The 14,358-nt window shown below is 55.2% G+C and overlaps 1 protein-coding gene across 1 annotated transcript; it reads left to right on the forward strand.

Moving 5' to 3' along the window:
- The first annotated feature begins 4,311 nt into the window (after positions 1–4,311).
- Positions 4,312–14,029, forward strand: ADGRG5 (adhesion G protein-coupled receptor G5). The gene is made up of 11 exons (XM_012647849.1): positions 4,312–4,375; positions 4,576–4,657; positions 5,326–5,482; positions 6,056–6,199; positions 6,880–6,996; positions 8,614–8,766; positions 9,519–9,640; positions 9,880–10,148; positions 10,605–10,716; positions 12,935–13,212; positions 13,580–14,029. The coding sequence occupies exons 1-11, from the start codon at positions 4,312–4,314 to the stop codon at positions 13,678–13,680; spliced, it is 1,599 nt and encodes a 532-aa protein (XP_012503303.1). The 3' UTR covers positions 13,681–14,029.
- Positions 14,030–14,358: the final 329 nt, after the last annotated feature.

The raw sequence follows: 14,358 nt of genomic DNA on the forward strand, positions 1-14,358 counted from the left end.
GAGATTGGATCTATAGTCATGAGCGACATTCGTTTGTACTTGTAATGTCTGTGGCCAGTTTTGGTACTATGTCGATAGTGTCCTCATAAAATGACTTTGGAAGCATTCTTCCCATTATTTTCTGAAGGAATATGTTTAGAATTGTTATTATTACCTTTTTTGTCTTCTGTTTTTTGTAAGACTTTCTGTAGCATTGGAACTATCACTTATTAAATGTTCGGAAGAATTAACCAGGGAAGCCATCTGGGCCTATTTTCTTTGAGGAAACGTTTTTAAACTTCAAACTTAATTCCTTTAATACATTAAGGGCTATTTCCATTATCCAGTGTTTTCTTGAGTAAGCTTTGGCAGTTTGTGTCTTTCATGAAATTCTCCCATTTCATCTAAGTTATATAATTTGTTGGCATAAACTGTTAATATTATTCCCTTATCTTTTTAATGTCTGTAGATTCTGTGATTCCCTTCTTTTATTGCTGCTATTGGTCATTGTACTTTCCTTTTTTTTTTTTTTCTTGATCATTCTGGCTAGAGATTTATCAACATTATTGAGGTTTTCAAGTAACCAGATTTTGGTTTCATTGATTTTCCTCTATTCCTTTTCTATTTCATTGATCTATACTCGTCCTTTATTATTTTCTTCCTTCTTTTTATTTTGGGCTTAATTTTCTCTTCTTTTTATATTTGTTAATGTGGGGAAGCTGACATCATTGACTTGAAATCCTTTATCTTTCCTAATATAAGCATTTCATGCTGTGAATTTTTCTCTAAGCATTGCTTTAGCTGCATCCCACAAATATTGTTGTATTGTGTTGTATTTTCATTTTTATTCAGTTGAAAATATTTTATGATTTCCCTTGTGATTTTGTCTTTGACTCATGGGTTACTTAATAGTGTATTATTTAATTCCCAAATCTTTGGGGGAATTTCTAGGCATCTTTATGTTTTTGATTTCTAGTTTAATTTCCTGTGGTCAGTTTAGTCCATTTATATTTACTATAATTATTGATGTATTTGGATATGTTTGTACTATCTTGTTCTTGGATTTCTATTAGTCCCACCTTTTTTGTTTTTTTCCTCTTTCCTTGCCCTCCCCTTTTTAAAAAGTTTCATTTGTCTGTTTTTCCTATCCCACTTTTTTCTCTCTACTGGAATGAGATTACAGTTCGTTGTAACCTTGAATTCCTGGACTCAAGTGATCCTCCTGCCTCGGCCTTACAAGGAGCTGCGCATGGTTTACAATATACGTATTTAGCTTTCCACAATTGACTTTCAGATAATATTACGGCACTATAAAATAGAGTGTAAGAACTTTACAGCTGAATACGTCCATTTCCTCCCTCCTGCCCTTTGTGTTATTTTCGTGTTACATTTTTGCTTCTACATATATTATGATCCCCACAAAACATCATAGATATTAATTAAAACTAAGGACATTAATTTTTATAGTTGACACACGTTTACAAATTCTAATACTCTTCATTTCATTGTGTAAATCCGAAGTTCCATTTGGTATAATGTTCCTTCTGCCCTAAGAACTGCCTTTGGTGTTTCTTTTAGTGCAGATCTGGTGGCAATGAGTTCTGTACCTCCTTGCCCACCTGAAGAAGTCCTGAGCATGAGCCGCAGGAGTGAGGATTTCGTAGTGTTCCTGTTTTTCTTCTGGTTTCTGATAGTCTCTGCCTCCTATTCAGTGCAGGTGTGAGAGTCTTGCCCTTCACGCCCGTGGGAGCCAAGCTGTGCCTTACTGATGGGGGGATCTTGAGTATGAGGGAGGTTTCTGTTCTTCTCCCAGCAGCAGCAGCAGCCGCCGCCCTCTGCCACATATCAGTGCGGAATCCTGGGCATTCCTGAGTTTCCTGTTCCTGGCCAGTGTCAGATGGCTTTTGCTTAGTATCAGTGCAAGGGTGGTCTGGGAGGATTTCTACTCCTCCACCAGAGGCTGTAGACACTTGCCTGGTAGCAGGTCAGGGATGGAGGGATGGAGGGATGGAAGTCTTGCATCAAAGTGAGGCCAGGAGGCAGATATCAGTCTCTCAGCAGGAGCCAATTACCACCTTGTCTTTATGCCCAGAGCTCAGACAGGCTTCTCCAGGTACTTCTGTTGCACCCTGAAACCTTGGCAGGTCCGGCATGCCTGTGTCACCATGGGGGCGCTGTGTCACCATGGGGCCTGGCTCTGATCCTGCCCCGCCCCCAATCATTCTCATGAGCATCCCGCGGAGCACTGTGGGAAGAAGCTGTCTGGGGGCACAGTCTCCCAGGGATTCTAAACTGCCACTCTAGCTCATGTTCAGCCATTAAGAATTCATTAAGATACAGTTGTTTTCTTCTTACCTATTTTTGTGGCAATTACTTACTCCTCCATGCTGTATCCACGTGTTTTATCTATCAAAGGTAGTGTGTCCCAATTGCCATTAGAAACAAGTTTACTTGGTTACCTTGTGACCTCAGCTCTGCCTTCAGTTAAAAAAATTGATTTTGTACATTATTTGGCTTTTTCCATTGTCATGAAGGGAGTGATGTTCCCTTGTGGCTTTCAGCATTCTAAGTGGAAGTGAAAATCATTTTAATATGGTTTTTACACAATTTCAAAAATAAATCTCCTGTTTAACATTTCTATTATGACTATATAAATATTATTCCATATTAAAGCAGGTAGTGTAGGAAGATGACATTTTCTTACTTATACAACTTGCTTATCTTGAAATTAGTTGCTTCTTTTTTATTTGCAAGCTTTCTGTAAGACATCTTTGGAAATAATTTTTCCACATGCTCAAACCTGTCAGTCTGTATATTCTCCTTTTCCTCCTCTTTCTTTTTTTCATCAAGACCTTCCTTCTGGAGCTTTCTTTTCTCCTGCTCCCTCTGGATGGGAAGTGCGTAGTCTGGCTGTTCAACCATTAACCTGGGCCTTTCCATCACACGTTTTCTGGGCAGTAGCTTCACCTCTCCCCCGGTGGGGTTTCCTGTACTCTGTGTCTTCTTTCATGATTTACTGCCTCATTTTGTTGGAGCACATCCTGCAGCAGCTTCCCGAGAAGGGGTGCGTGTTTTAAAATACCCAGTAATCCTTGGTTGACCATTCATCTTTAAGAGCGGAGCATTGAAAACTTAATTGCTTCAGGGGGTTTGGTGAAGCTTCACGGTAAGTTAAGTCTTGGCCATTACGTTGAGGAACATCAAAATGTCACTAGCTATAGGAATACTTTTCTTGGAGTGGTCAGTTCTTCAGAGAAGACTTTTCTCCTGTCTTGCGGCATAACTCTGGCTGCTGCAGCCTTCTGGAAGCTGAGTAGGGGAGGAAGTGGGAAGGGGGTATCACTTAATCCCCGCCACCCCGATTGTCTATGCTACCCCTTCTCCAGGGAGTGAACTTTCTGTTGCAGCAGGATTGGGGATGGCAGGGTGGTGACGAGGCTCCTGAGCACCCCGGTGACAGAGGAGATCTGGGGACTGAGTTGGACATTTTAAACACTGACAACCAACGATCCTCTGTTTTTGGCCTCATCCTTCATCTGCACTTCAGAGGGTCCTGGTGCCTCCAGTTCTCAGGTGCTTCCAAGGCTATGAGGCTTCTCCTCGTCCTCCCCTCCTCTTCCTCGACTCCACACCTCTCCCCACTGTGGGCACTTGGGTTCAACTTTTCATGGTCTGGTAAATTTCTTCCCAGGGGGCCACCTGCTTTGTAGCTTCCAAAATTTTGTCGCTATCTCCCCTCTCTGGTCTTCTTTCCCATTGCGCCGTCTTTGTGGCTTTGAGCCTATTTTATCTATTCATTCTCATTTCAGTGGGGTTTCGGGGGGCAGACATAAATTTGCTATATTTAAGCAGAAGTTTATTAGTTCATTTTGAAACCAAGAAAAATGAGGGCGGAGAGAAACAGACTTTTTTACCTAAAGCCACATGGAGAGTTAATGACAGGGCTGGACGGGGTCACATGTTGCTGGCTCCCAGGCAGCGTCCCCCTGGGTAAGGTCAGGGCCCTGAGGGAGCCCCCACAGGGACCGCTTTCTGGGAGAGGGAGCGTCTCAGGCAGAGCTAATGGCACCGTTATTTCATGGTGGAGGATTCCGGAGTCACGGAGACCTGGCTTCAGGCAGCTTCAAGCAAAGCAAGACCCTTTGCCCTCCGAGCCTCAGTTTCCTCCTCTGTGAAGGGCAGGAGTAGTGAGGATCAAATAAGGCTGCCTGTCCTGCCCTTGGGACCTGCCAGGTGCCTAGAAGTTAGAGGTGGCTCTTTTGCCGCTAGGATGACGGCATGCACCTTTTGCAGGGCAGGAGCCAGTCCTCGGAGGAGACCCGGGCACAGGGCATGGATCGCTGGGGGGTGCTTTTCTTCTGCCTGTGCCTTCAGACTTTTCAGAACGTGACAGCAGGTAAGAGGGCTCCGCTGCCCTGGGGGCACCCTGGCCCCCGCCACGGCTGCGATGCGAAAGGCGGAGGCTTCAAAACAAGGGAGATTGGAAGGGGACACTTCGGCTTCCTGGGGGTGGCAGGAACTGCTGGTGAACTAGAAGTCTCAGAGGCCGGGGGCCAGGGGACAGCTGGAGGGGAGGTGTGACTCTTGCTCTCACAGAGGCGTCGCAAGAACTTCTGCGCTGGATGGAGAAGATGGAGGGGCCCCCCAGGGGCCGCAGCACCACCCCCTCTCTTGCTCAGTGAGTCGGGTGACTTCCTCTCCTGCTTGGGGTCAGCTGTGCCTCCCACCCCAAGCCTGCACCCTGAGTCAGCGGTCCAGGGTTGGTCCAGTGTAGACTCTTAACTGTTCATTTTTCCGCACATGTTTATTGAGTACCTACTGCATACCCGACACAAGGCTCTCGGGACGCAGGATAAACATGTCACTGCCCTCATGGAGTGTATTATCTAGGGTGGGGACCCCTAGTCATGGATGCCATGAAACTAGGTGCAGGATCGTGGGTCTCTGTGCATTTTCCTGGGAAGGGCTCTGAGACTCTGGCTGGGCTCTCCAGGGTCTGTGACCCAAGGACCAAGCAACTCTGGGTGAGAGGCCAGTGCTGATGACTGGTCAGGGCTAAGAACTGCAACTGGGAAACACAGATACTCTTCACTCAGTTGGGGGGAGCAGTCATGGAAAGCTTCCTGGAGGAGGTGACAACAAACTGGGCCCTAAACAAGAGTTAACTGGAAGAAGGGGATGGTGGGGGTGGGATGGGGAGGTGAGAGTGTGCCAGGGACACTGTGTGTGCAAAGGTCTGGAGCTGGGAGTGACGAGTGTGGGATGGGGAGGCCCTGCTCCCCCAGGCTGTCTAGAGCCCCCTGCCCTGGCTCTGCCCTACCTGGCCATCTTTCCTCCCGCCCTCAGGCAAGTGCACATCCTGGAGCAGAGGCTGCTGAACGTCAGCCTCGGGGGCTACAACCTGACCTTGCAGACCAGCACCATCCAGTCTCTGGCCTTCAAGCTGGGCTGTGACTTTGCGGGTCTGTCGCTGAGCAGCGCCGCTCTGAAGCCGGTTCCCCAGGTTAGGGGCGGAGCGGGTGGGGGTCAGGGTTCAGGGGCCAGCTGCTTCCATCCTAGAAGCCCTCCAGGGGTTTGAGGTCTGGCCTTTCCTCAGGCTCTGCTGCCCCCTCCCCATACCCCCCAACCTAGGCTGTGTCCCAACTGGCTGTGAGTTGCCCTTGTGTGAATAGCAGAAAGGGAGGCGCTTCGTGGCCCTTCAAGGACAGTGTCTTCTTCCTGCTTTGGCTGGAGGAGCTTCCTGGGGGAGGCAGCGGTGGGCGAGACCAGGGAATCTGGGCTCTTTTTAGGACCCTGGTGCAATCCCGGAGGCTGCCTGGCTGGGGCTGGTGCCCGGCGCTGAGATGGCTCCATCCTCAGGGGCCCCAGCAGAGTGGGGTGAATACCCCACATTCAAGCCTGGAGGGAAGGCCTGGGGGCTGGGAAGTTTGGGAGGAGGGGCCGCCTGGGAGGAGAGGGTTCTGCAGCTGGAGGCTTGGAGGAAGGAACCACCTAGCAGGGTAAGGGTGGGAAGGTTGCGTGGGGAGTGGGGGGCAGCGAAGGCGTAGGGGTCACGTCCGCAGACCCTGGACACCAGGCTCAGCCTGTCCGTGGCCCTGGGCAGGCCCGGGACCACCACGCCATGCAGTTCCCCGCTGAGCTGACCCGGGACGCCTGCAGGACCGGCCCCAGGGAGCTGCGGCTCATCTGTGTCTACTTCTTCACAGACTCCTTTTTCAAGGTCAGCGCGACGGCGGGCCAAGGAGGGTGGTCCCTGGCCCCTTCTCAGGGGCACTGCAGGCATCGTCCATGCCACTGCCTGGCCTCTGGGTAGGGACCAGCACCACATGGGACTAGCCCACTGCATAGTCCGAGCCAGCCATTGTGCCTCTCTGGCCTCAGTTTCCCTACCAGCTTTAGCAGAATGGTAGGAAGGCACAATTGCAATCTGGAAATGCGATCTAACAAACCTACTATGTGCTCGTCCCTAGGCGGGACACAGACAAGAAGGCACAAGGTCCCTGCCCTTAGAGAATTCCCTCTCTCGATGCTTAGACAAGGACCTTAGAGATTTAGTGTTAGTGCAAGGTTGATCCTGGCAATAGAGACAGAGAAATGCACAAGTCAGGGTGTGGTCCGGGCGTTCCCAGTGGCAGTCCAGGAGGGCTGCTGGAGAAGGCGCCTGTCAACCTTGGCTCTGACAGTGAGTGAAGATAGCGGGGAGGCGGAGGGCACGAGGCTGGGACACATTAAGCCAATGGGCGATGGAGCCGGGTTGGGTAGGCAGAGGCCGGGTGGCCGGCCCACGCTACATGCGTGGAAGTCATGCTGCCTGTTCTTGTCCAGGGAGGAGGGACTCGGACCTCATGCAGGGTCTCCCCGTGTCCCCTCCACTCAGCCCCTCTCCTGCTGCCCTTCCAGGATGACAACAACTCCTCTCTGCTCAATAACTACGTCCTGGGGGCCCGGCTGAGCCACGGACATGTGAACAACCTGACAGATCCGGTCAACATCAGCTTCTGGCACAACCAAAGCCTGGTACTGTTGGGCGTGTCCCCCTTTCCACCCACCCTTGCCCCTCTGCGGCTCTCCTGCTGAATATTGCTTTGACCAAATGCAAACCTATGGAAAATGCAAACCCAGGGACTGGGGTGGAGCAGTGTGTTCCAAAGGGAAGTGCAGACACTGATGCCAGAACGAGGGAGGGGGCTTTTGGGGGCACATACCCCAGTGCCACTGCCCCCTGTCCCTGGCATTCCTGCAAAGCCCAGAGCCTCTGCTCTCTGGCTGTCTTCCCTTCAGCCTCATCGGGACTCTGAACTTCACCATCATCCTTTCCTTTCACCACTCTGGGCTCTCGCCACTATGGAACTGTCTTGGAAACAAATGGTTTTAAATTTATCACACTTTGAAAATTCCTACCATAGAAATAAGAGAGAAAAAGCTTTGACTCACTGCAGTAGTCAGGATTCTTTCAGTTGCAAGTGTTCAAAGACCAGCTCAAGCCAGCTGAAGCACAAACGGAATTTATTAGCTCACATGAAATGTCCAAGAGTGGGCCAGCTTCAGGCATGGCTGGATCCAGGAGTGGATGCGCTGCCATCATGGCTCAGTCTCTCTCCCTCTCTCAGCAATGGTCGCCTGCCTTGGCTTTCTATTCTGTGGCAGGATGGGTGCTGGAGTGCCTGACTTCTGTCCCATTTTCCAAGCAGGCTGCTCCCTACATCTGTAACTCAGGGTCCCAGGGTCCTAAAGGTTCAGAGGGTCATGCGTCCATCCCTGTACCCAGGGGGATGGCATGTGTGGGTTGGCCAGTCCTGGGTCACATGGCCCAGGGACTGGGGTGGAGCAGTGTATTCCAAAGAGAAGTGCAGATACTGATGGCAGAACGAGGGAGGGGGCTTTTGGGGGCACATACCCCAGTGCCGCTGCTCCCTGTCCCTGGCATTCCTGCAAAGCCCAGAGCCTCTGCTCTCTGGCTGTCTTCCCTTCAGCCTCATCGGGACTCTGAACTTCACCATCATCCTTTCCTTTCACCACTCTGGGCTCTCGCCATTGCTGTTCCCTCCACCTGGAATGCCCTTGCAGCACGTCTGTTGAAATCAACACGCCCTCTCAGGCCTCCGCGCCCCCATCTCCCCTTCACTCCTTGCGACACCCCTGCCCCTTCCTCCGTGGTTTTCTGTGGCACCGTCTGTGTCGTTTCCCCACCTCTCCGCTCACATGGTTTGGCATCAGGGTTGTCTGTGGGTGAGTTTCTCTCTCCCCACTGGTCAAGGGCCTGGGCCATCGTCGTCCCCCACGGGGAGGAGGGGTGAGGACAGCTGGTTATGGAGCACCTACTGTATAAAAGGCCAGAACTGAGCACTCAAGAGTCCATGTTGCCTTTACTTTTCCCACCATTCTTGTACCTTGGGTATAAATGATCCCATTTTACAGATGAATAAACTGAGGCTCAAAGCAGCTTGGCAACTTGCCCAGGTCACTCTGAGAGTCCATGTTGGAGGTGGGGCTGGAATCTAGGACTCCCTGATGCCAAAGCCCAGCCAGGGCCTGGTAAAGTGTTGACAACTGTGCAGTTGAGTCACATTTGGCACCCAGGACTCCCAGACCCCGATTTGCACCCCTTTGGCTGACCCCAGCATCTCCCCTCAGGAAGGCTACACAGTGACCTGTGTCTTCTGGAAGGAGGGAGCCAGCAAGCGCCACTGGGGGGCCTGGAGCTCTGAGGGCTGTCGTACAGAGCAGCCCTCACCTTCCCAGGTGCTCTGCCACTGCAACCACCTCACCTACTTCGCGGTTCTCATGGTATGCACGCATCCAGCCGGGGTGAGGGAGTTCAGACCTGCGGAGGACCCCATGTCTGTAGAAGAGGAGCAAGGCAAAAGCTGAGGCAAGGGCCACAAAATCCAACTCAAATGAGCTTAAGCAACACCACCACCCCCCCGAAAAAAACAACAAAAACAAAACAAGAAAAAACCTTATGGCCTCATGTTTCTGAAAAGGCTGGATTGGGCTTCAGGCATGGTTTGATCCAGGGGCTCAATATCACTAAGATAGCATCTATGTCTGTCCCTCAACTGTGCTTGCTCTGTGCTGGCTTAGCCCTCAGATGGGGTCTCCTTATGGGATAATAATATGGCTGCCAGCAGTTCCAGGCTTATGCCCTACTAGCTTTCAGGCCAGTGGAATGAGAGCTTCTCTTGCCCGATTCTGCTAACCACGTGCTCACCCTACATCAATAACTATGGGCAGGAGAAGGGAGGGCTCTGATAGGCCAGGCCTGGTGCACCTGTCTGCACACAGTGGGAGAATCTGTGGTCCTCCCATCTGCTGCGGGGTGCATAGGGAGTGGGGGAGGTGAGGTTCGCATAGAGGAAGGGGAGGTGGGAGCTAGGGGTGGCAAAAGTCGCCCTGTCTGCCATGGCCTTGTTCCAGTCAGGACCGTGGCTGGGCTTGTGGCGGAGGGGACTTGGAGCTGAGGACCCCGGAGGTCCCTGCGACTCAGCCTAGGAGGGTGTTGCCGTGCTTCTGGGCTCCAGCCCCGCTTCCTCCCGCAGCAACTCTCCCCGGCCCCGGTCCCTGCAGAGTTGCTGGCGCCTCTCACGTACATCTCCCTCGTGGGCTGCAGCGTCTCCATCGTGGCCTCGCTGCTCACGGTCCTGCTGCACTTCCACGCCAGGTATGCCCCTGCCACGGCCCGCCTGCCCATCCCCCTGCGGTTCGGCACCCCTGCTTCTTCCCCACTTGTCCCCGAGAGGCTGGGCTTTGTCAGGGGGCCGGGCCTGGGAGGCAGAACAGCCTGTGGGATCCCCGCCCGCTCAACCTCAGTTTCCCCGTCATCGTGAATCCATGAGCCCAGCGGGTAGCGCTGCCTGGGTGGCGTCCCCAGGCCACGGAGGGCCACGCTTGCGTCCACAGGAAGCAGAGCGACCCCACGGCGCGCATCCACATGAACCTGCACACGTCCGTGCTGCTCCTGAACGTTGCCTTCCTCCTGAGCCCCGCGCTGGCCCTGCCCACCGTGCCCGGGGCGGCGTGCGTGGCGCTGGCCGCCACCCTGCACTACGCGCTGCTCAGCTGCCTCTCCTGGATGGCCATCGAAGGCTTCAACCTCTACCTGCTCCTTGGGCGCGTCTACAACATCTACATCCGCCGCTACGTGCTCAAGCTCTGCGCTCTGGGCTGGGGTACGCGCGGCGGCGCTCCCTTCTTCCTCCAGCCGGGCAGGGCCCTGTCCCCTCCTGTCCTCTCTTCCTTCTCCGCCTCCTCACTGGGACCACCCCACGACCACCAGCCATCAGCCTGTCAACGCCCACCGCCACTTTCTACGTCACCTTTCTGGTCGCCACCTCTGCACCTCCTAGCCCCTTTCTTTCTTATTTCTAGTCCCTCACCAGTTCCCCAACCCTCTGCCTTTAGCCCCCCACCGCCACCATTCCGTCCTAGAGCGTCACTAACGTCCCCTTGGAGAAGGGCCTCCTCCAAGCCCGCCAGGCAGATTGCTCTGAAGCTGGGCCACGTGACGGGGGCTGGGGGCGCAGCCTCCTCCCCGCCTCCCTGGCCCAGTGGAGTTCTGCTTGGTGGCCCCAGGGACCGAGGGCCAGCCCCTCTCAGGGCCTCCTAAGCCTTTGTCCCCTCTTCAGGGCTCCCGGCCCTCCTGGTGCTGCTTCCCCTCGCTGTCAAGAGCTCGGTGTACGGACCCTACACCATCTCCAGCAGCCAGGAAAACGGCACGGCCTTCCAGAACGTGTCCATGTGAGTGCCCTTGGGCCGCGGTGGGCTCCGCGGCTCTGGCAGAAGGGGCGCACGAGCCTGGGGCTGGAACCGGGCGTCCTGTAAGCAGGGCACTGGCTGTGGGGCAAAAAGAGAGCTGAGGCTGAGACGGCGGAGGTTTGCAGGGGGCTTCGCCGCGTCCCTTCTGCTGGACCCCGGAGGTCCCCTGCAGGGGCAGGCTCGTGTTCTGGGCCGGCTAGCTCCAGGACACCCGCACCCGCTCACCAGCTTCCAAGGCTGGGGCAGCTGGGCCTCCCACCTCCTGGCAACACGTGGCCACCCAGCCATCCCCTGTCCTCTAGCTCCCAGGCCTGGGCTGGGGGACAGGCTCTGGAGCCAGCCTGCCTGAGACCAAGCCCCGGCTCTGCCACAGAGTCGGCCCTCGGCGATAATGAACTTGCGTCAGCCCAGGAAGGAAAAAGCTTGCATGGCCTACACTTGACCCTGTTCCCCTGCAGACCACCTTGCCCACCCAGGCTCTGGCCTGGGGGCCCAGGCCAGACTCTGCTGCGTCTCCCTGTGCCATAGGACATTAAGCTTTTTATTATCAATATTATGCAACATTTCTAACAGCCAAACATAGACTGAGATACCTCCACGGGCCCATCACCAGCAGTTGGCCATGGAGGCTTTTTCCTTCCTGGGCTGACGCAAGTTCACTGTCACCCAGGGCCCGACTCTGGCAGGCTTTGGGTACAGCCTGCTTGACCCCCGTAACGCGGGGTCGGTCCTAGAGTCAGCCCCATTCCACAGTCAGGGCAACGGAGGCAAAGACAGATTATGAATCCTACCCAAGGAGCCCAGCTGGCCGGTGGCAGAGGGGTCTGGTGTCAGGCAGGCTGGCTCCGGAGCCGTCCCCCAGCCCGGGCCCCACCCAGCAGAACGGGGTGCGGAGGTGGAGTTAACCCCTCACTGTGAGGGTCGGGTCGGTGTCTCGGAGCAGGTGTGACTTAGGACTCTCTGGAGACGCATTTTGTTGTATAATAATGTGACGTGGACCAAAGAGCTTAGGTGACGCATCTGCAAGACAGGAAGCACGGTGACAGGGACGCAGGGACGTTAGAGAACTCCGCCCTCAGGGCTGGCCTCTCCCTGAGTCTTTCTCACTCTTCCCTCTCCCCTCAGGGGACGATTACCCTGGATCTTGTGACTTTTATTCTACATTTAAAAAATTGCTTACTGCATATATATGCATTCCTAAACACAAACAACAATAAAAAAAAAACCCTGAAAATCATGTAAATGTCCATAGGTAGGACACTGGGTTAATAAATTGTGGTAGAGCCGCCACTGCTAGGATATTATCTAGCAGTGAAAATGAATGACCCACAACCATACTCAACTTGGGTGAACCCCAGAAATAATGTTCGAGGACCCTTGTGGCTGCAGGGGCAGGAGGTCACGAGGGGAACCTGAGCAGGTGACTGTGACGGTTGGGGCACAGGCTCCGAGCTCAGACAACCGGGCTTCAGCTCCCACCTTTGCCTCTTACTAGCGTGTGTTCCTGGGCCAGAGCCTCAGTTTCCTCATCTGTAGGATGGGGATGATTATGCACCTGCCTATGGGGTCGTCATGGAGATTACACGGGCGCATCCAGGCAAAGCATGTGACACCGTGTCCAACTGGGTAACAGGCGGCACCTGTCTTGAAGGTGTCCTGGCGAGGCAAAGGTCTGAAGGACCGGGGCTGGGCCACTGTCAGGCCTGTCTGGCTCTGAACTCAGGGAAGAGTGTGTTTGCCCAGTCCAGATGGGGAGAGTCTCCTGGGGAGGGGTGTCCCGTTGCACAAAGATGGCGACAAGGAGACAGCCCTGTGGTGGGGTGCAAGGGGATGTTTCCAGGAAAGGGGCCCAGGCCAAGGATCCGATGGAAGGTCGCACAAGCTGGTGCTGGGCTGGCCGTGGAAGGAGAGAGAAGAGTTTTCAGGTGGATAAAAGCATGGAGGCTGAGAGAAACCGCGGTGGCTGGAAAGGCGGGGCTTCAGAAAGGGGATCTAGGTGGCAGGTGTGTCCTATTGTGGTGGCCTGGCCAGAAAGCTGGGCGAGGGGCTTTACCGCATGTGCAGTCAGGCGAGAACAGCGGGGTCTGAGCCGGGACACCGGGCCAGGTCGGAGGCAGTCCAGAGGCCCGAGTGACTCTGGTCTCCCTGGCTGGCCTCGGAGCCACAGCGAGCCTGGCTCTCCACCCCCCTCCCCCTGCAGATGCTGGGTGCGGAGCCCCCTGGTGCACCGTGTCCTGGTCATGGGATACGGCGGCCTCACGTCCCTCTTCAACCTGGTGGTGCTGGCCTGGGCGCTGCGGGCCCTGCGCAGGCTGCGGGCGCGGGCGGAGGTGCGGGGCGCACGGGCCTGCCGGGACACCGTCACCGTGCTGGGCCTCACCGTGCTGCTGGGCACCACCTGGGCCTTGGCCTTCTTGTCCTTTGGCGTCTTCCTGCTGCCCCAGCTGATCCTCTTCACCACCTTCAACTCGCTCTACGGTAGGTGCTGGTGGCCTGGAGGAAGGCCCGGGGCAGGCGGTGGACGGCTGGTGGGACATTCGCTGCCAAAGGTGGAGGGTGAGTGGGGGCTGAAAGCCAGCCCACGGCTCCGCTAGCCCACTGGGAGGGGCTGCACCCACCCAGGGAAGGGCGCTGCCTTCTAATGTGCGCAAAGGCACCCTGCGGACCAGCGGCCGGGCCTCCAGCTCCTAAGCTCCGCTCTCCGGCCCACGACGACGGCAAGAGAGTCTGGGAGTTACTCGCGGGCCCCAGGGAGGCCCAGCTCACTGCGGCCGAGGAGTCTCGGGTTCTGGGGAGGCCCCGAGCTGCCCCACGATGCTCCCACCGACCCGCCTTCTGCTTGCAGGTTTCTTCCTCTTCCTGTGGTTCTGCTCCCAGAGGTACCGCTCGGAGGCGGAGGCCCAGGCAGAGATGGAGGCCTTCAGCTCCTCCCAAGCGATGCCATAGTCAGGGCCTCCTGGCCTGGAGCCCCAGCCTCCCTGGCTGCCTGCAGACCAAGGCCCTGGCTCCCACCAGGGAAGGTGGCAGGCCTGCTTCTGGACCCCCGAGGCCACTGTGTCCCCCAGGGAGCCTTTTCTACCTCCGTGGCCTCCCCAGGCACCGAGTGCGGGGCATCGCTCTGCCGCCCCCTGACATTCTGCTCTGCGGCAGGGCCAAGCCCACCTGGGGGTGGCAAACTTTGTCCTGGTGCCTGGGCCCAGCTGGCCAGGCCTGTGGGCAGAGCACTGGCCTGGGAGGCCACATTTCAAGGCCTGGCTCTGAGTCTCACTGTATGTCCTTGGGCCTGTCATTTCTCACAGACCCTCAATTTCCATATATGTGACATGGGGGCAAATGCTTGGTCCTGCCTCACCCAGGGGCTTTGTAAAGATTGAATGACACCAGCAGGGAGAGCGTCAGGGTGGGATGAGAATCCCACGACCTCCACCTGCCTGTAGGGGGCGGGATCTCAACCAGCCTGCCCCAGAAGCACCTGCTTGGCCCGGCCACCTTCCTCCTGGGGAGGGCCAGGTAGCATCCCTGCTTGGGGCCCCCAGCCCAGGTCATAGAGACCCACCCAGTGTCTGAGACCTTACTAGCCCATGCCTGAGGCCTCTTTTCCTTTAACTCCCTAAATTATGATGA

This window comes from Propithecus coquereli, unplaced genomic scaffold, assembly GCF_000956105.1.
Source record: "Propithecus coquereli isolate 6110/MARCELLA unplaced genomic scaffold, Pcoq_1.0 Scaffold272, whole genome shotgun sequence".
Classification (NCBI taxonomy): Eukaryota; Metazoa; Chordata; class Mammalia; order Primates; family Indriidae; genus Propithecus; species Propithecus coquereli.

Bases quoted from the DNA above. Each gene is read 5' to 3' on its own strand.
- ADGRG5 (XM_012647849.1), top strand. From the start codon at position 4,312: ATGGATCGCTGGGGGGTGCTTTTCTTCTGCCTGTGCCTTCAGACTTTT. The intron at 5,483-6,055 runs GTTAGGGGCGGA...CCTGGACACCAG, and splicing joins CTCTGAAGCCGGTTCCCCAG to GCTCAGCCTGTCCGTGGCCC. The intron at 10,717-12,934 runs GTGAGTGCCCTT...CTCCCCCTGCAG, and splicing joins GCCTTCCAGAACGTGTCCAT to ATGCTGGGTGCGGAGCCCCC.